The sequence below is a fragment of the Branchiostoma lanceolatum genome, chromosome 19, assembly GCF_035083965.1.
Source record: "Branchiostoma lanceolatum isolate klBraLanc5 chromosome 19, klBraLanc5.hap2, whole genome shotgun sequence".
In the NCBI taxonomy this organism is placed as follows: domain Eukaryota; kingdom Metazoa; phylum Chordata; class Leptocardii; order Amphioxiformes; family Branchiostomatidae; genus Branchiostoma; species Branchiostoma lanceolatum.
Window position 1 is genome coordinate 6,295,214 of NC_089740.1, and position 21,268 is coordinate 6,316,481.

At 42.5% G+C, this 21,268-nt stretch overlaps 1 protein-coding gene across 4 annotated transcripts; it reads left to right on the forward strand.

Annotated features, from left to right (window-relative positions):
- Positions 1–5,477: 5,477 nt before the first annotated feature.
- LOC136425377 (guanine deaminase-like) lies at positions 5,478–20,378 on the forward strand. 4 transcript variants are annotated; one of them, XM_066414228.1, is made up of 16 exons: positions 5,478–5,549; positions 11,693–11,772; positions 12,435–12,547; positions 12,942–13,027; positions 13,889–14,060; positions 14,825–14,912; positions 15,391–15,493; positions 15,859–15,886; positions 16,054–16,161; positions 16,781–16,888; positions 17,344–17,441; positions 17,887–17,954; positions 18,472–18,621; positions 19,062–19,180; positions 19,365–19,392; positions 20,091–20,378. In XM_066414228.1, exons 2-16 carry the CDS (start codon positions 11,748–11,750, stop codon positions 20,153–20,155), a joined length of 1,359 nt encoding a protein of 452 aa, XP_066270325.1. In that variant the 5' UTR covers positions 5,478–5,549; positions 11,693–11,747; the 3' UTR covers positions 20,156–20,378. The 4 variants fall into 4 exon arrangements, with proteins under 4 accessions (XP_066270325.1, XP_066270324.1, XP_066270326.1 ...); XM_066414227.1 differs by lacking the exon at positions 5,478–5,549 and adding an exon at positions 7,795–7,892; XM_066414229.1 differs by lacking the exon at positions 5,478–5,549 and adding an exon at positions 7,817–7,968.
- Positions 20,379–21,268: the final 890 nt, after the last annotated feature.

The following is a 21,268-nucleotide window of genomic DNA, read 5'->3' on the forward strand; positions in this document are numbered from 1 at the left end:
TATATGGGACAAGACGACCATGGTGCAGTATCGTATGTACAGGCTCTAGTTTTGTAGATATTCATGTTTTTTATTTGTGCGGAGAAGACGAATTACTGTTTATTGCAAATATCTGCAGATTCTAACATTACACGAGGAGAAGTGTTCAATATCCTTTTCCTCTGCGAACTAGCACAGACCGGAACCTGTAGTCATCTTTGATACACAAACCTCATTAGATATCTCTAAATGAACATAAGAGTAAGGAACTTATAGATAACCTCTTTGGCAATGGAGTGAGATATGAGCCGTACGGTGTGATCAAGGACAGATTCCGAGTCTGGCACAGATGGATACTGCTAAGGATCGGGCTCATCCTGATTTTGCAACTTTTGATTCTCTAGTACTGCATTTGCAATTGTAATGATAGAAAATAGTATCAAAACAGGCGCAGAGAAGGGAATCAGCTCGTCCTTACATCTGATAGGAGATTCCATCTTCTTCAAGCTGACGCAGTTTTTTTACAAGCAGTTGTAGACGAACATTCATGGCTACAGCGCATCAATACTGTAAAGCAGACTTCTTGGCGAATATATAATCGATGTGCAAAAAGTAGCAGTGCTACTTTTTGCACATTGATCATATATTTGCTGTGTGTATCTGAATTTGAATGCGCGGTTACACCTAGATTCAAATTCAGATACACTGAGGGTTTCTAGTCGAAAAGTTGAAGTAGCAAAACTTAATCACTTACATTTCTGGATAGAGCTTGCTGATACATATCAAAGAAAAGTTGTGGAACCTAGGAGGATCTGGTAGGTTATAACATCTTAACGTAGCGGGCAATGTGGAATTATGTGGTTTTAAAACAGTGCTTGCCTGTCGCATTCATTACCTTCGCCGAGAAGGTTATGCAGAGGGTAGCGTTTGTGGGTTTGTGTGTTTGTCTGTCTGTAATGGACCAGCATAACTCAAGAATGCCTGGATGGATTGTTTTGATATTTTTTTATATATATATATACTTGTCCAAAATGTAAGGAAACAAGACACACACACCACTGTGCACAGTAGCCTGATACTGCAAACAAGTGAGGAGATTGATATGGGGTCTCCAAAGATATATATTAAAGCAGTTGTGTATTGGAGGGCAAAACAGATCAAGTGGTCAATACACATCCATGCATGCTCTTCAAGCAGAGGCAGGGCTTGTTTTTGACGTCCTTTATGCGTTTTGGCCAGGCCAAGTTTCTATTTGGCATTTGGGGTGGCGCACAAAAGAAACTCTGCCAAAAAAGGAAGCCTGGGCAAAACGCCTGAAAGAGGTCCAAAACAAGTCAAGGCCCATTCTCTGCTTGGAGGGCAATCTTTCCTAAAGAAGTAGGAGTGAAATGTAAGGATAAATGTGTAAAGGTATTCATATATCATATACGCCAGCACTTCTATAGTGTTTTCTCTGAAAAAGTATTGAATACACCATTGGTGATTGTCCAAGCGTAAGGTAATGTGCCTATCTAGTTGATCCAAATACACATCCAAATACACCTCCTTACCTAGGTGTGACAGAGGTGTGAACTGGATTTAATCCTCGATAGGGTTTTAGGTGTTAATCCTCGATGCTAATCCTCGATGCTAATCCCCGACGTCGGTTTCCGATGCATCGATGTTCCGATGCATCGATGTTCCGATGCACCGATGTTTCCAAAACCGACATCGATGCATCGGAAACCGACGTCGGTTTTGAACACCGACATCGCTAATCGAGTAAAATACACCTAAAATAACGTGCGAAAGCAGGCCGGTGACATCGAAGGTCTTTAACGTTACCGACGCACAGCCGTTTTATCGCATGGAAAAACACACGGTTGGAGCCGTAAACTACGTATAAGCCCACACTGCACGGCATGATCTCAGATCCTGAAAAATCCATCGGATCCGCAATCGTGCATCATAGCAGATACGGAACGTTTCTAATTGGATCCGATGCACCTCAGATCCAACAATTCCGACAAATCCTGACGTATACGGAACACGGATTCGTGTCCGATCTCCCACAAGACACTGCGTGTCATGACGTCAAGCGCGAGAAACGGTTTTGTCGGTGAACAGCACAGAGACAAGAACGGCGTTTCATCACTATCTGATATGGCGGTTCATACCAGTCGAAAGCGAAATACATTGTATTTGGGCGAAATACACTGTATTTGAAAGCCAACTACACTGTATTTCGCTAATACAATGGGTTTCACCCAAATACAATGTATTTCACCCAGATACAGTGTATTAGCGAAATACATTGCATTAGCGAAATACAGTGTATTAGCGAAATACAGTGTATTAGCGAAATACAGCGTATTAGCGAAATACAGTGTATTTCACCAATTCCGGATCTGCTGGATTCGTCAGGAAATGAGATCATGCCGTGCCGTGTGTATTTATTCGTCAGGATCCGAAGCAACTACCGACATACAAACAATCCGAACATTCCAAATATTTAAAAAAAAACGAGGGATCCGCACAAATATCTTCGGGTATCCGAGGCGAATCACGGATCCAGAGGAATACGGCGTCGGAATTGGTCGGATCTGCGGGCACCTCAGTATCCGAGCAGTGAACTGGGATTTTTTTCGGATTCGCTCGGAAACGCCATGAGGCCCGATTCCGGATACGTCGGATCCGTCAGGATACGTGGCCATTTCGTGCAGTGAAGATCACAATTTTCCCTCTGGCCGGCTTAGATTGTATTCTTCTTGCAGGCCAATTTCTACGAGGGTGATTCAGAAAGTAATATCATCGGTACACTAGCAGAGAAGGGGTGGGTACCGGTACAGACATTTTCTTAGACCAGTAACATCATTATGTATCGTTATGTGACCGCCTGCTGGTAGTCACTAGTGCTGTGAAATTTCTAATCGGTCCAAATCCGGTCCGCTGATTTTTTCCGGACCGTTTTTTGGACAGGTCCAGCAAAAATACCGAGTTTTCACCGGTACATGGTACCGATACCCACCCCTACTAGCAGGTTCATTTTTTGAAATGAGTCAAGATTCGGCGCTAATATAAAGGCACATATCTTCTTGAGACTGAAATTTCTCGATTTACTGTCCAGATTTTAATGAGCGACCGAGACTGAGTTGATGTATTCAAGATGACTCCATCACACAAACTTCCAAGGGTGTGGTCATCTTGAAATCAACTCAGTCACTCAGAAAAAGGGTTGAACAACAAATTTAGATATTTCTGTCCCAAGAAGAGATGTACCTTTAGATTTGTGCCGAATTTCAACTCGTTTCATACAAAACTGAACCTGCTATATAATGCAGTACTAATGACATTACATGTAGGTCTCGGTTCGGAGTTTTTTTCTTTAAATTCGGGGCCGACCTGACTCGTTCCCAGAAAGGCAATAGCGCTTTTCCAAACATCCCTTTTCGGCCGATTCAATGTTTCTGATGGATAGGGGTGACTTATCTTCGAACGACAGACGAATTTGATATTTTCTGTGGAAACGTCATTTTTAGTGAAAACCGTCACTAAAAGGAATTTTCATCCCCAAAACTGCTATTTTTAGGGCATTCTTCCAAGGCCGCTGGAAGGAAAATAAAAGTTTTCCTAGGATAATGACTGATATGGAAATAAAGGTCATCATTCTGTCTGTGCAATTAGAAAAAATAAAAAAAAATCGTGAGGATACGTTTTCCGCAATCCCCGATGGTGCGAAACCACGCAAAACGCACATAGAACGCACGATTCGGGTAATCAGGCGACAAAGCCGCGTTACCGTCATCGCGCACAAATACCAGGAAGTACCCGCGGACGACCAAAACTCGGAAACCGTAAAACGCTACGAAGATCGGGTTTTTCAGGAAATATAAAAGATAACGCACTGCTATAGCGATAGCCGAAAAATCGGGAGCCAATACTAACGTGAAAACCTAGGATTTGCGTCTTATCTTCACGCACTACTTAGGTCCTTGGTCAAAACAATTTTGAACCGGAACCTGTACTTTCTGACGAACCCTCGTACTCGTTAGGCTAGCCACAAAGGGGCCCCGTCAGGTAGTTGACGGACTGTTCATTTTGACTTTCGGACGTGACCCCAACGTGGCCCCGTGGGACACCCTGCGGCTTCCGGGCTATTCTTGGGCCCGGCCGGGACCCCGAATCATTTTAACTCGGACTTAAAATCAACGAGAGACCCGGTAACAAATAGAGGCCGTGAGGTAATCGTGCGTGCACCGGGAGGTGCCCCCCCCCCCCGTACCTGACAGTCCACCGGGACAAATGTGTGGCTTCGGGGCCTGGCCGGGACTACACCCCCGACGTCGCCGGCGCAATTGGGACCGAAGCAGCATAGAGACCAGTTTAGTTATCAGCCACACACTTGACTAGTGTTTACCAGAGCGACCACAACTTCTAAGTGGTCAAGCTCAGAATATGGTACATACTCAGTGTAAGTGCAGTGACAGGCATTGTGTGAAAAAGCAAACACTACACGATTTACTAGTAGTGTTGAAGACTTTGTACTTTTTGAAGGTCGGGTACGTGAAAGGTCATGACGTCACGGATGTCCCGGATGTTTGCTGTTCGTAGCCACGAGACTCTGGCATTTGGTCCAATTGTGGTTTGTACTTTGTCCCGGTTTCAAAGTTGTTTGCCCTTGAAGTACAACAAAGTAGAACAGTCACCTAACGTGCCAGTAAAAAGAAGTAAATGTGTCAAAGGTTATCGCAAATCTCTTACGATGTTCTGAAGGTTTCATGAACGGGAATAAGACATTCTAGTCTCTAGAAGTAGGAGTGGTTTCTAAGCAGGAAAATAACGTTGATATCAGCAGGAATCTTGAATGTGATCTGAACTAGTGTAGGTTGGAATAGGATCCTGTGGCAGAACCTATATAACCAGAACGTTGTGTGAATACGGTGATTTTATGGTTGGTTGGTCAACGTTGCATCTGATCAACGGACGTTGCATACGATTTCTATTTGGACACAACTGTGTAGAAACAATAGACGTGGTATCTATTTTTATTTATTTCTTGGTTTGGCGAGATATCATCATGCGTACGTGAATACAACCTATTATATATGTATACATTTCTATGTGAATACAACGTCAAGACACATTTTTGCCCCTGCCAAATATTTGCCCCGACATTTTATAAATAGGATTTATTGGGAGTCCCACGCACGCGCACTAACCTATGGAGCAAAAATCTGACGGAGCAGAAATTTGGCGCGACACCGGGGGAAATCCGGTACAAAGTAAAAGTATGACAAACAGTGAAAGAATTCTGTTACCAATCACCTCTTTTGTCAATCTTATCAACGTTATAAAACACTCACACATACAGGAAGCAAACACGTGATGGTGTGTTCCGTCAAGGGATACAAATGGACGTTGACCCAAAATTTTGACTACGTCATAACTTGTTCTTGTCCAATCAGAATCTCGCTTGCATCATGTCATAAAATACACGGTCACTTGACCTGATTGGTACAAGGGTGTTCTTGCTGTTGAGTGCTACTTTTGCTGTGTTGGAACGAGTGATCATCTAGCTGAAAGACAAAAGCGTAAGTCCATCTCCTACCTTTAAGACGTTCAAATTAGCCAAGGTCTCGTTTAAGACATGTACGTAAGACAGTAGCTAAGAATGTCTTCAAGATAAGCTAGATGTAAAAAATCAATATACAGTATAACTGTTATGCTTAGTAACGTTGTTCGGGGGGTGTACTTTGGTCTTGTCAGCCCCCATGCATTGTTCATCGGTTATATATAGCTAGTCACATACCGATATGGCATGACTTGCACACAATACTACACATGTATGGTAAGGTAAAGTAGTCATCCTCAATTGAGGTGAAGCATGATGCTTTTTCAAGTAGCTAGTGGTATATAGTGCAATGCGGCTTCGCCACGGCTCGCGTTTTTGACCAAGCACACTGAGTCACCGCCGGCTTTACGTCAACATCCGAAATGACGAATGAAATCCCTTACAACATGTCCAAGCTGAGCCGACCCTAGGATCGAACTCAGGCCCCAGGATCCACGGACTTTGATAAATAGATCGTACATAACATTTTTTTCCGCCACCCTGAAAGGATTCGTCAAAATATATCTCCAACCCAGTATGATGCACTCCTGTATATCTAACTGTGCATACCTGGGAACGCTGTTCTAGAGATAGCTCAAACCGAAGAAACCTGGCAATTTTGGCCCCCTTTTGTGGAAGAAAGAAATGTCTGTATACGTGCGATCTTTTTCAGCTCTTGTGTGGGAGAAAAACATGTGTCTTACGCGTGCGTGTGTGCATGTGTATTGTGTGTGTCTTTTCAGCACTTGTGTGAGAGAGAAAAATCGTTCCAAGTATCGTGATGTGTAAGTTTGAACTTGGCCACCAACAGCCCCCCTCCCATCAGCTTTTCATGTACTGCAGCGTTACAGACCGACACCCCCTTGTTGACAATAGAGTGGTATATTCTATAGGTCAATGACCTCAGTTTGGGCCACCTTGCGTGTTAAGCATTAACTGTTATAGCACATGACAAGGCTAGAGCTATGGCATTAAGAAAATGACAAAAACTCTAGATACTTTACGGAACTATGAAATGTTAGATTTTTTTCTGCTTGGGTTTGAACGTACACTTCTAAGATCAGCGTTCAGTCTCCATTATTATCCGCCAGGTTACATAAAATCCGCCACTTTGAAAAGGTGTGTTTGGAAAAGGTGTGTTTGAGAGATCTCTAGTGCAGCACCCCCCAGGTATGCACAGTTAAGACATACAGGAGTGCATTATATATGGGGGACGTTGGGTTAGAGATCTGTTGGACGTATCTTTTCCGGGTGGCGGAATTATGTAAGGGACACACCATCGGCAAACTATTAAACATTTACAAAATGTTTTCGTTCATTCAGTTATGTTGCAAAAAATATTCCCAGTCTTTGATAGCCAAACAATGAGCTATATCACGTTATCATGTGTAAACACCTACTACTACGTACTTCCGCTGAGAACGCTAGCCTAAGCAATAAACACAGCAACACCAATAGTCAATATTTACACATTGACCACACAGCACACCTTAGAATTCTCCAGAACCTGAGCAAGAAACATATAGATAAAGTACCCGTACCTGATATTTGATACTACGAGAAAACAGAAACATTTGTAGGCTTTGTTCTGGTCTTCATTCGCGATTTTTCACCGTTATAGAGAATCCTGGAATGGTATGTTACTAACGTTACAAACTATCTTATTTACATCAGTGACGTTGTATAGCGTACTTTATCACATATTGTGCTGATTAGATAATCCTTTGCACAAACAATTATCGTAAACATTCCATAAAACAATGAACAATCACATATCCTTGAACTTTTGCCACAGACTTCTAAAGCTATATTAGCGATAGATTGCTATTTATATCTAGATGGTGAAACTGAAGAAATTGGGGTCAGTGACCACATGGTTAACTGTTTGTGGGCAAATATCATTAACAGTTCAGAGCCCTGTCTTTGTGCGGCTCGTCCGTTATATCTGATGAGGAACCGCTTGTCATCCATCATCCGATTGGTTGGATTGTGACACCTGTCAAGATATGGTCCAAGGACCGCAACCCTATAGCCTGTATTTACACAAGCTCTCGGCCGGAGGTTACTGACCTAGGGGGATGGCGTTTACAGACCGGCTGGCCACTAGGAGCGCGATTCGTCAGGCTACGCAACCCTTTAGCATGTGACTTGTTTACCACCTGCTCTCGTCCAATCAGAATCCTTTATACTGGCCACGCCTTAGCCACGCCTCCGTTTTGGTGTACGGTATTTATGTCACATGACCGTGCCGTAGCAAACAACCACTGTCTGTGTTTCCCTGTTCCACATTCGCGCTCTTGTCAAGTTCTAAGGGCGACCGCAGGTAAGATCGCAGGTTTGCTACACAAGACTTAAAGAAGATCTATCATCTTCAGAAGATCGTTTAACAATTAAGACAAGTAAGCATACCTGTGTGTGGAAAAGATTTTCTTTGAAGTTAATATTTAACTTTTTAGTCTCGTTTGTACGGAACTAATCTTTGGCCCCGCTCGGCCAAAAAATTGATCCAATATACTCAAAGAACGCTATGTTGAACCGAGGGGATTTTTCGAAGCCGAGAAGTTGACCATTGCTAAAAACTGTGTCAGAAAGACTAAATAGAGTCTAGAAGATATTTTATGGCCTGCATTTCTATAGGTGGGCGGTTCCACAATTACGTGTGATAGAGCACGAACTCTGTTGTACCCTATCGTCTTTTAGTCTTTATGTTAGTTCTTTACTTATTCATCATTTCCTGTATCGCAAGAGTTTCACAGCTTTAATTCTATGCATGTTAAGTTTATCAGGTTAACAAGTTTATAGGAAAAGAGTCATTCTGGTTTTGTAAAAAAATGGAATTTGCCAGAATCTGTCTCGATGTTTTGAAAACACAGTGCAGAAAGTGAGGTTTAAGTGGTTGTGACGCAGCGCGCTAGCATTGCTGAAAGCATTGAGAGGTTGCCAAAAGCATGGCCCATTGAACATTCAACGTCAATACATAGGAACAGCACAATACCAACTCGCTGTTCCTCAAACTATGCCGTCTACATACACATAACGACATCCCCGTTTTAGATATGTTGTTATGAGGGCAAACCGGTTCGTATAATTGCTGTTGAAGTAGTTCAAAGTAGCTATTATCAGTAATCTAGTGACTGATTGATTTGCGAGCTGAGTTGGTAAACAACACCTGGATTGGACAGCAGCCAAGAACCACGTACCATTTGACACCGCCATGGTAAAGTACACTCTCCAAGTAGAGGTTGGGTTTCGGCTTGTTTTTGACGTCTTGTTTTTGGCGTTTTTGTTGCTTGGAGAGTAAATGAATTAGCCGTGACACTGGAATGCAACGAACAAAAGAAATTCTGTTGGTCGCAGTGTTTTAAGCAGAAATATTTTTATTTGGTGACGGAGTTAGATACGCGCCCCTTTCTGTCAAATCAGTCAAATGTTCATTTTCTTTGTTCTTATATGCATTTATACGTTAACAAAAGTCTCAAACCAAGCAGATGGGGGAGGGGGCGCGGGCCACTAGACCCATTATCAAGTATATACGCACAAAAAAAGAAGAAAGAGTTCAGAGAGCTCATACTTCTTGTGAAATGTCTTGAGCTTTTGTAATTCTTTTATTTTGTGGCATTGGTTATGTAAATTAGGCTGAAATTAGCATAATATATTTGAAATTGTTGTCCGAAGTCTCTCAATTCAGCACAAACATACATACCGGATGACCCACATTCATGTCGTTAAGCCCCTAACAGTCAGACATTTCTGTATTTATTATGCAAATTAAGCCCTGACTTGCATATTTTTTATATAATCATGTACGTATCTGTCTAAGATATCTGCATGCCAAATATCATGGAAATCTGTCGTTCCTTTCTACCGTTACCCTCCTCGAAACATTTTAACAAAAACGCCCCTGCAGTTCTAGAGCAAGATGTTATGAGACCCAAACCTGCACCACTTCTTCCTTACATCAAAAGTGATCCGTCACCGACAGATGCTAGACCATAGCATATCCAGCATGACAAAATATAAAAAATTTAAGTATTGTGTAACTCTACCTCATGTCGAATTGATCGGTACAAGCTCTTGTAAGTTGAACATTAAGCGCAGTAAATTTGAGTGTAGCAAATAAAGCCCCTTTCTTGACAACCCGATCTTTGACATCGTTAGCTAAATTCACAGCGCTTTGACCTAATCAGGTAACGAAACCCAACCCTGCACATGACACAATAATCGTTGATCCGATTTATTACCTTGAACTAATACAACCAGTCTAACCAACTCAGTCTGACCTAAGAAATTCGAACAAGACAGCCTTAGATTGCCGTGCCCGTTTCAAAGAAAGAAAGAAAGAAAGACCTTCACTCGTTAAGGTTAGTCTTATACGTCTAAGACGTTTGCACTTTAAAAGCGTCAACACAGCTTTTGGGTAAAACTTTAACGCTGTATGTCGTAATGTTTAGAAAGATCAGCTGAGGTCGGTTCGGCTCAAATTCAAAATGGCGGTTGTGACGTAGGCTGTTTTGGGGACTTAAACACTGACAATTTAGATTCACAACCAATTAATTCACAAAAATCGCACAATATCTCAACAAACAATGCAAATAGTCTGCACCTCCTCACGTTCCTCAATTTATAATTACAATCTCTTCTAAGTTAATCATTAAGCGCAGTAAATAAGAGATTATCAAAGCCTTTTTCTTGGCATACTGTTTGGCATAGTTAATTACATTAGTCACAGGGCGTTCAGCCAACCGTTGACATTATCATTCACAGAAATGTCAAATCTCTCAACAAAAGAACGCAAATAGTGTGTAACTGTCCCACGTGTAGATTCCATGAATTCATAGTTACAATAGCTTCAAAGTTAAACATTAAACACAGTAAATTTGAGATTATCAAAGCCCTTTTCTTGACAACTCTACTGTTTAACCTCGTTAATTAGTGACAGCTCTTCAACCCAACACGAGAGCCAATAAGCGTTGATCTAATTTATTACCTAGAACTAATGATAACCAGTCCAACCAACTCTGTACTACTAGGGGACTAGCTACAAACTGGCATTCCTGAATTGACGACGTTCACGTTTTTAAAGACACACACCGAGAATCGTTAAGGTTAGTCTTACGTTCACTACATGTTCTATAGAAGGTGATCAAAACAGCTTGAGGGTAAACTTAAAAGTTAACGTTGATATTTTGTGAACGTGTTGGAAAGGTTGGCTAAGGTGTTGCCGGTTCAAACACAAAATGGCTGTCACCACTACATTGTATGACGCATTTTATTGGTGGCTTACTTAGAAATAGTAGGGATGTAGCATATTGTAAATAATTGTCCCAAGTCGTGAATGATTAGCCAAAAAGGTGAATCATTCGTCGAAAATGATGCATGCCCGATTAGGCCATGCAAAGTGGTAAAGGCACCTTTCCCTTACAACCTTGAGCACTCTGAAGTAGACTTTTAACTACCAAACCTGTATCGACTTTGGGAGAGTGTTAGTTGGCCAGCCGTCCCCCCCCCCCCCTCCTTCCCGGGAAAATCATTTACCTATTTGGTCTGTCGGCTTTTCACCGTACTTATCAATAACCATTTTCTACTACATAGTATTGTAGTGGCTATGAGTGACCAGTCTAGCGCTCACGCGATTGAATGGTCACTGGTTCGACTCCTGGCATTCCTTGGTAAACGTTGTGTCCTTGGGAAATGAGGCACTTAACAGAACTTTCCTCACTCCACCCTGGTGTAAATGGATACCTGACTTCAGTTGGGGAGTTTAGAAAAGTTGGTGGAAGGAGAGGGATGGGCTCTGCCTTCCAATATCGTGCCTTAGACACAGTGGATAACAACTCACTGCCCCTACGGCCTTAAAAGGCTATGGGGCTACCTTAGATTTACCTTTAACCTTTTATCTGACCATTTGATCATTTGTTATCTACCATACTAGCCTGGTGGACATGTACCCTTTTCTTCTTGCCGTAACAAACTTCCATGCTTGGTTACAAAAAGCACTATGAGGAATTTTCTTATATTCATACAGTTTATGAAACTTTGGGCCCTCTTCTTTGAAAGCTGAGATATTCTTTTCGCAAGTTGTTTGGTGTGAGCTACATAATGACTGACATTGTCTCTTTGCAGCCATCAGATACCACAGTCTGCTGAATTTCACCTTTCGTCCTTCGTACGTGACATCATGGAGCAGTTCAACGGCAACGGCGGTGAGTATGAAGGCCCACAATGCCACTTGGTCAAGCTTAAATCGCCAAGCAAGAAGGTGTGGCCGGATTGTAGTGATATTTGGTATGTAGTTCGGTCTTGACTCGTCTACACGTACACCTCGTCGCTTGCGCATGCGTAGTAGAGTGGGTAGCGATCCTGCTTCAGGACCAAGAGGTTGGGAGTTCGAATCCCGGCTGTTGTTGCTCACCCGACATGCACGAAATTATGATATTTTGGCTCCCCTAGCGGTTGTCTTTCGCACTGCATACGTAACGTTAGTTAAAATCCTCCCACACTATAAGGTGTATAGGGCGGTGCCCGTCCCCGTTTCATAGCCCTGGGCCACACTGTGGTGCAATCACTGCAGCAGGGGGCTATATATATAGTCCACTGTCAGTGGAGTGTGTCTAATTTCCATACTGTTTCAGAAGTATGTACCATTTTTATAAAGTCATTACTCAATGCGCCTCTTATCCAGAGGTGTCCTACCCGGGAGTTGAACTCGGGCCTCCTGGTTCCAAGTAATCAGAACCAGATGTGGTAAATAACAGAAGCGCAGACCACTACACCACTGGGACAACCCAATTGCATACGTAACGTGACCTCCTCTTTTTATCACAAAAATCATTTGGCCAAAACATTATCCTAACTTTCATTGCAGATCTAAACCCTGAGGGTGTGAAGGTGTATCGTGGAACACTGGTGCACTCTACCAAGGATAAACCCATGGAGATCCTCCGGAACGGGATCATCGGGGTCGACACATCCGGAAAGGTAGGTTATGTCCGGAACTTTCCACGTTTATCAAACGACAGGTGCACGACATAAAATCGAGTACATTCTTAGAACAGTCGTGAATGCGTCCTACAAAATCCATCTATCTTGTGACGCCAAAAACGATTGTCGTAGATCCTATAGCCGACGTTGGACAGCTCTGTGTCCCAGTACAGAGACAGTGGCGCGGCCGACGAAAGTAGTTGCTCTATATTTTTTTGCAATATGAAAAACCTTTTGACTACCTTTTTAAAACAGAGCCGCCATTATTGAAGTGTTCAATTGCATATAGGATCTAAGAATAGTCTTGCGCCAATGTCAATAGTTATAACATAGAAGTCTAGTCTTTGCGATAATGTACTCAGTTTTACAGTGCTGTTTCAATTTCTTCCAGATTCTGTTTGTGAAAGACGATGACTCCATTGACAGTCTCTCTGCTGAGCTTGGCTTCAGTCCTGAAGTGCGCAACCTTAAAGACAGGTAATCTTACTTTATATATACTGAGGTACTGAACATGTTACGTATCCCTCCGCATGCTGAGAAAAACAGAAAGCTATTTCCAACACAACAAGGATTGGAATCACTTGATTTTCGACTTGTCCTATGACCTTTTTTTTGGATAATGACCAAAGACCCAATTACTCAGAAAACGTCGCATTTTCCTGACGTGGGCTACGGGTTAAAGGTGTTTGGTAGCTGGTGGCAGCCCCCGTCCCGGCTCAAGAAAGTTGATGGACCAGGATGTAGGCTCTTAGCTTACTCCCCTCACGGCATAATGTCGTTCAGTATCTAACACCTTGATGTAGTCCAAAGAAACTGTATCCGGTAATTACCTCCGTGAAAATGGAGGTACAGTTTTTTTTGTTTTTTTTGTTTTGTTTGTTTGTTTGTTTGGTGCGTGTCCACACTGTGTCCGCTCTCCAAGTGGCAGGATATAAGGCGGAAAAGGTGCAATAGTATATTTGCAGAATTGGAATTCTAGTTTGGCCCGGACAGAAGTCGATACCTACCACCGTCCCGGTAATGATATCCTATGTTTTGTATGTATCGCGCGCAGCCAGTTCTTCAGCCCGGGGTTCGTCGACACGCATCCACGAAACCAAATTTTTGTGTGACGTCATGGCGTGGGTCAAAGGCGGCCCGAAGTCGATACCTACCACCGTCCCGGTAATGATATTTTATGTTTTGTATGTATCGCGCGCAACCAGTTCTTCAGCCCGGGGTTCGTCAACACGCATCCACGAAACCAAATTTTTGTGTGACGTCACGGAGTGGGTCAAAGGTGGCCCGAAGTCGATACCTACCACTGTCCCGGTAATATTCTATGTTTTTGTATTGCAGCCAGTTCTTCATCCCAGGGTTCGTCGACACACACATCCACGCGCCCCAGTACCCCAACACGGGGACGAAAGTGGACCTCCCTCTGCTGGAATGGCTGAACGCCTACACCTTTCCCCTGGAGACCAAGTACAGCGACGTCAAGTTCGCACGAGACGTCTACAAGAAAGTCGTGGTAAGACCCTGATTTCGCCTCAGAAATGTTGCTAGATTTCCACATAATACAAGCGTCCATGAATGTTGACAGAGCGGTATTTCAGTGAGCGTTCAGGGTTTTGAAATTATCTCTAAATGATCTTCCAATTATCTTTAGTGTCTTACAATAATCTCTTTATAATAGCCCCCTTTCCCAACTCCGGCGCCATTCCGAGGACTGCTCTCGCGAGAGCATAATCTGACGGGAACATGCGTGATTTGGTAGAAGGGCGGTAAGAAATTCTCGTAATAGCCCTGTTTATGGCGTCCCAAGATCTTCCAAGAGCAAGTAGTAAATCACGCTGGTTTCCGTGAGGTTATGTTCTCGCGAGAACTGTTCCAAAATGGCGCCGGTCTTTGGAAAGGGGTCTACTCCAAGGTCTTACAATCATCAAGCATTTTTCGATGGAAATTGGTGTTGAAAAGGGGAGATGAATGGACACGTGGGCAGTGAATATGGAATTCAAGTACGATAAAATAAATTCTTGAAAAAAAAAAGACATGTTTGTCCCTGGTTCTGGCTTTCACTCTGCTCAGTCCTTGGCACTGAACTCATTGACTTCGATAAAGCTTCGTTACTGTGAAGGGATAGGTTTACTAACTAACATTCTTATACATTTATTACCTGCGCTTGCTATTAACCATCGGCCATGTATTTTCAATAAACTGATTATTGTTATCATTGCTAACTCTAGGCAGATTGTCTCCAATAGAAATTCGCCCAAATCTTATTTTATCCCGCAGCACAAAACACTGTCGAATGGTACCACCACTGCCAGTTACTTTGCTACCATCCACCACCGTGCCTCGATGGCCCTGTGTGACGCCGCAGGTAAGGAAGAACTTCATGCTTATAAATAAGGCCATGTTGATTTGATTATATGGATGGCATCCCCCGGGGACCCAAAAACTGATACGAGCGTCCGAATAAGAAAAAAAAACATTTGGCAAAAAGAAAGTTGCATTCATTATGAAACCTACGTGGTCAGGAAGGATGAACAAAACTAAACACATAGAGTATGACATACAGAATAATAGATTCTTCATTGTTGTTTCACATCCAGAGTTAAAAGCATCCCGGGGCCCGGCCGTGGCCAAAAAAATCCCGGTAGCCGCAGGGTACCCCACGGGGCCCAAAGGGTTAACGCCCGAAATAAGAAATGTAAAAAAAGCCGTAAACCGCCCGGCAGGGCCCTCTTTTCCCATTGTGACCGTAGCATAACTCTTCTTCACACTGCGACCATGTTCCCAATTTTTTTTTTTGGTCGGTAAATTTACCGTCAAGTGTTTTTGTTTGGTTGTACCTACAGAGTTGTTCGGACAGAGAGCGTACGTAGGGAAGTGTAACAGTGACCAGAACCTACCTGATAACTACTGCGAGGGGACGGACGCATCGCTGAGAGATACCGAGGAGTAAGTCACCCCATACCCATCTAAACACCTTAGTACACCGATCCTAACTGTCAATCACAATTATCAGCTCAATGATAGCATGTCAATTAGCGGCTCGACCAATGACAGAATGGCTGCATGTCCGTCAAATAGTTTACATTCTTATGTTTTTTTTTGCATTCTACATTTTGACGGAGGTGGGTCGGTCTATTAGTCACTTTGAACCTTAACCTGAAACTGCAGTAGGAATTTGTAGGATCAAATAAACTTGAAGTGAACTGACACAAATGTGTTGTGCAGATATTTTTCACAGATTTAGTTCTTATACAGGTAAATGATTTGAAACATACGTCAAATTTACACCAACATGTTTTCTGATATTTCAGGTTCATCATAGAGGTTCTTGCTAGAAAGGTACGACATGTTTGTGATGCTTAACTTTACATTACCTAAAATTCTAATGGTGACATCCACACGTCGAGAAGCACTATTCCTATCGCTCAGAACGTTTCAAAATTATATTTTAAAAAGTTTGACGACCAAAAATACAATATGTTTCATATCTGCATGATATTTTTCAGAACCCACTCATCACTCCCATCATCACGCCCCGGTACGCAGTCTCCTGTACCACGGAGCTGATGTCAGGTCTCGGCAAACTGGCCGAGAAGTACGACCTGCCCATACAGGTGAGAAACGTTGGTGACGTCGTGTTGGTGTAACGGTTAGAGTGTTTGGCCCAGATCCTAGAGGTCCTGGGTTCGGGTCCCCTGAAATGCTACAGATGTCGTGCTCCTTGGGAAATCAAGGCACTGTACACGACTTTCCTCACTCCGCCCAGGTGTATACCTGATTTCGGTTGGGGAGGTAAAAGGCGTTGGAAGCAACAGCAGAGGGTTGGGCTCCACCTTCCAATACTGTGCCCTAGACACAATGGATAACAAACCCACTGCCCGTACGGGCCAAAAGGGCTATGGAAGTACCTTTTATTCCTGCACATAGCCTCGCCCGCGGCCTATACAATATACATTGGGGAGTCTCCGCTAAACCGGGCTGAGGTTTCCACTTTTGTGGGTGTGTCCTCTAACCAGCTGTTAGCCAATCAACCAGAGAATCGCCTAAATGTTTTTTTTAATTAGATATCTCATTGGCTGACAGCTGGTTAGACGTAGAGGCCACGCCCGGTTATACGACTTGTAGAGAACTTTCCTGTTGTGCCTAAGAAACAAACAAACAAACAAACAAAGAGGCAAAGAGCTGTTGACACGCCTGTTTATTCCTCACCGATTTTCATGCTTTACTCTTCAGAGCCACCTATGTGAGAGCCTGGCAGAGGTGAAGTGGGTGAGCGAGCTGTTCCCACAGTTCCACAGCTACACGGACGTGTACGACAAGTGTGGCGTCTTCACTAACAAGGTTAGTACATGATTAACTTTCGACCGATCATGAGCAAATATTTATCAGCCACTAATGGTGTTTTCCCGGTTGCTCCTGCAACTATGTCTGTATCGCAGTCTAATTCTAAAGCCAACGTCCTAATGGTATTCTAGCATTAAAATGAAAGCCCGTCGTTTATTCTTAAAGATTTTCATTGTTAATATTTAACCATCACAAATGAGTGGTCCACCAAATTTTCGACCGTATCCATCGCACTTCAACATACGCGATGGCAAATGTTGGCGTCTAACTAACTGAAGAAATAATGCAATCAAATGATATATAAAATTTTTATAGAGGTGAATGAAAATCAAATTGCATATTTCAAAACCGATAAGTTACTAAGCATAAGTATAAAGTAGAAATAATAATGTCAAATGTTTGCAGATGTTTATGTTTGACTGTACTTACCATGATTTGCATGTGCTCCACAGACCGTGATGGCGCACTGTGTGTACCTGACGGAGTTTGATCTGGCCCTGATGAAGGAAAGGGGGGTGGGCGTGTCACACTGCCCAAACTCCAACCTGTCGTAAGTTGTTCATCATACCTCTGCATAGAAGATTAAGATATTTTAACCTGGAAAAACAATTCGCTGCTGGCTCACACAGTCAAGTAATGTATAATCATCGTCAGTTGCCATAAAATGTTAATCAGTAAATTGTTTGATATTCGTAATACTAGTAATAATTATCATATTTTATCCACCGGTCTGTTGATCTAAAACGTTGCTGGCTGCCATTGTTGGACTTTAGGAGTGTCTTTTCAATAGAACTATTCATTTGTTGAGAGTTTTTAAGTATCGAAAACTATGTTTTTCTGTGAACGAGACGATGTTGCAGCCGATTTTATTCGAATGGAAACGTCATGTGTCAACTTTTTCAATCATCTAATAATCTACTATTCGACAGTACTTTCAATTGTGGCTTTCGAATTCTCGATAGAAAATAACCATTGTTCTTTTTTTTACTCTGCAGAATCTGCAGCGGACTGATGGACTCCAGAACATGGCTGGACAAAGGCCTGAAAGTCGGTCTGGGTACAGGTGAGAACAACTAAGCTTGTAGAACAAAAGGGCTCTTTATAAGTGAATGTTTCATCAAGTTGGTAAGTCACTGAATAAAAAGATTTTACGTTTGGGACCGCATCTGTAAGCAGCGCCACCTATACTGCAGTGCAATGTGAGCCAGTCAGAACTGCCCTGAGGAAGGTGACAGACGGTCACCGAAACGTTGGTTGAGTAAAACACTTCACTATTTACACAGCTAGCGTGTAGCCTTCAGACATGCTATAGCCGTCGTCTTTCTATGTTACACAGTATCTCCAGTCCCTAATCCCTTTCATTGTCGCATATGCTATCACAAACAGAAAACTGCGCTTTCATGAACCAAAGAAAAATAGCAATGACGGCTCATACATACATCCATACAGGTTGACTAGCCCACTGCTGTAACGCTTTCACAACTGTGTGGCCCAAAGGCTATAGAAACAGAGATGGGCACTATACGCTATACCCCTAAAGGCGTGGTAAAGATTGAACTTATTGATAATCTGATCCACAGATGTGTCAGGCGGGTACCACCCATCCATGCTGGACGCCATCCGGCTGGCCATCCACACGTCCAACGCCCTCAGCATCCAGCGCCCTCCGGACTACAGGCCCCTCTCCTACCAGGAGGCGTTCCGCATGGCCACGCTAGGGGGCGCTGAAGGTATGTCAACCTCTTCAATTTTTGTAATGCCTAAAATGCCTTACACTAGGAAAATTGATCGGCCGACGAGTATGCAAGCTCTAAATTACATTCTTGGCAGTAAAACGCCCGGAATTCTCTCGAACATCGCTCGAATTTTAGAGATCGGCTGATGTACGCAAGTCCCCCAGCCCCACCAAATGTTATGGCGTTGATTTTTAGATAGCAAATATACGCTCGAGTCTGGCGATTTTTAAATTCGGCAACTTTCTGGCGATCACTGAATACGACCGTAGCTGGTCGCTTGCATGTGTGACAGGGACCTTAATACATGTACTTGTATTCCCCCCCCCCAGAATCATGATCTTTAGCACACATATGTTCGGTTCAATAGATAGGCCCTTTTTTGTTAATGAATATTTAGGGTGCATATAAATGTTGATGTTGTTGTTTTTGTTTAGTCTTGGCTCTGGACGATACCATCGGCAACTTCGAAGTGGGTAAAGACTTTGATGCTCTCCTGGTTGACATGGAAAGTTCGAACAGCCGTGTGGACACTTTCGACTTCGACTCCACTGAGGTACGAAACGCTAACATTTTTCTAATACTGTGCATCAGAATAATTTTGAATATATATATATATTATATATATTATATTATAACCTTATATATCATAACCGCACATCAATACCATCTGTTTATAGATATTGATGTAAAATGTATCGATTCAGAATTCTTACTGTTTTCCATTTATTTTCTTAAAGGATCTGATCCAAAAGTTCCTTTTCATAGGTACGTGGCACTTTTTATGTTCATGTATGATGTACATGTGTAGTTTTAAAGAGAACGGTCTCAAAATTGCACTCAACATGTTCTTGTCTTATATGTATTTGTCCTATTGTTACTGGTTGAGGCATTGAGAATTTCTTTGAGAAGTTTTTTTCGTCAGAATGTGTTTTATCGACTTTAAGGCTTACCTTTACCTTTATCTAGTCCCATCCTCATACCTGAGGGTCGGGGACTATGGTAGCGTCCAGTACCCGCCTCACTCCCTCCTGTCTCTGCTACTCACACACCAATTGTACCATTCGGCTTTCGTAGTGGGAGCACTCAGCCAGTGGGAGACCCGTCCAGTCACGGATGTCGCCCCCCCCCCCACCTCCTTCGTGCCCCCCCCCCCCCCCCCCCCCCCCCCACGGCTCCTCCTACCTTTGATCGTTCCTTGTAGTATGTGGGTGGTGATATTACCCGCTCTTGTGACATGCCCGAAGTATTCTTAAGGCTGTATCTGTGCAATTGGCGACATCACAAAATGATAAAGGAAAATTGAAAGAACTAAGTGCTATACAATGATTTTATAATGAGTTCTTCGTATCAAAACTTTACTTGAACGGAAACTAATTCTTCACTCTTTCTTGCATCCTATATATTAGATACATGTATTATGTTTTTTTTTTACTGTATTAAAAGGATATCATCATTTATTGCAGGGGATGACAGGAACATACAAGAGGTGTATGTCTGTGGGCAGAAGGTCATGGATCATGCAAAGTAGGGTCAGAATCTCTACGTAAGCGGCACCTTTTGATGACGCAGAACACATAAAACGGTGTCGTCACTGGATGTGTTTTCATGTGCCTTTAGCATATACTATTGAAATTCAGCTCTAACGTTAGATTGTACAAGTTAACAAAAGTAGGGTCAACTTTGTCTCTACGTGCGCGGCACCTTTTGATGACGTAGAGCACATAAAACGGTGTCGTCACTAGATGTGTTTTCGTGTGTAGTTAAAATAATGTAGCACTGAACTTCAACTCTAGAGTGTAGACGTTAGCAACAACAATAGGGGCTGAAACTTAGCACTTATTAAATCGACGCTTCTTGGTGACTGTCTGATGTTATTATGACAAGAACATCAAGGTAATTTGTCACCATTTCTGGAAGCATTCAAATTTTGTCTTCTTTCGGAGACAAAAACAGATATTTTACCACATACTTTGTTTCAACACTTATCTAACTTTAAAAGATTATATCCTCTTCGGCCGTGGCCATTTTTCAAGAGTTACGTATGAACAGCAGTGGCTATGTACAGAACAATAGTTGCATTTAGAACTCTGACAATTTTATGCATTCTTGTAAAGTAGAATGCAGTACTGTACTTGTAACTCAGGGGGAGCTAATGTTACCATTTAACTCATATGCTTTGAGAGCCTTTGGTTTCCTTGGTTTGTTGTTTGGTTTGTGGGTAAAATAAGTGAAAAAAAGCTGTACAGGAATTCTATGATTTGGGGTTAATGTAGTAAAATCTTGGGCATAATCATAAAAGGGGTTGGATGAGAGAGGGCATGCCTTATTCTATGCAAGGTTTATTTTGTATATATAGAGACCTTCCAGCTGCTATAATGTTACAGTTGAATGCATTGTGTTGATTGGTCCCTATTAAGAAATGTGAATACAATGGACTGTGAGTTATGCTAATGAGGGCTTAATTTGTATAACTAATGTTAATGGGATCGAGGGAGATATCTGGCATTTTCTCGGAAATGTCAATCAATCAACCAATCAACCAATTAATCAATCAATCAATCAATCAATTAATCATTCAATGCTCAAGGCTTTATTCTCACCATTCATATGCCTTCATCAAGCAAAATATTAATTTTCCAAT

Excerpts from the sequence above, each read along its gene's own strand:
- LOC136425377 (XM_066414228.1), top strand. The coding sequence starts at position 11,748 with ATGGAGCAGTTCAACGGCAACGGCG. Across the intron at positions 13,028-13,888 it reads GTGCGCAACCTTAAAGACAG|CCAGTTCTTCATCCCAGGGT; the intron begins GTAATCTTACTT and ends TTTGTATTGCAG. Across the intron at positions 16,162-16,780 it reads AGTACGACCTGCCCATACAG|AGCCACCTATGTGAGAGCCT; the intron begins GTGAGAAACGTT and ends TTTACTCTTCAG.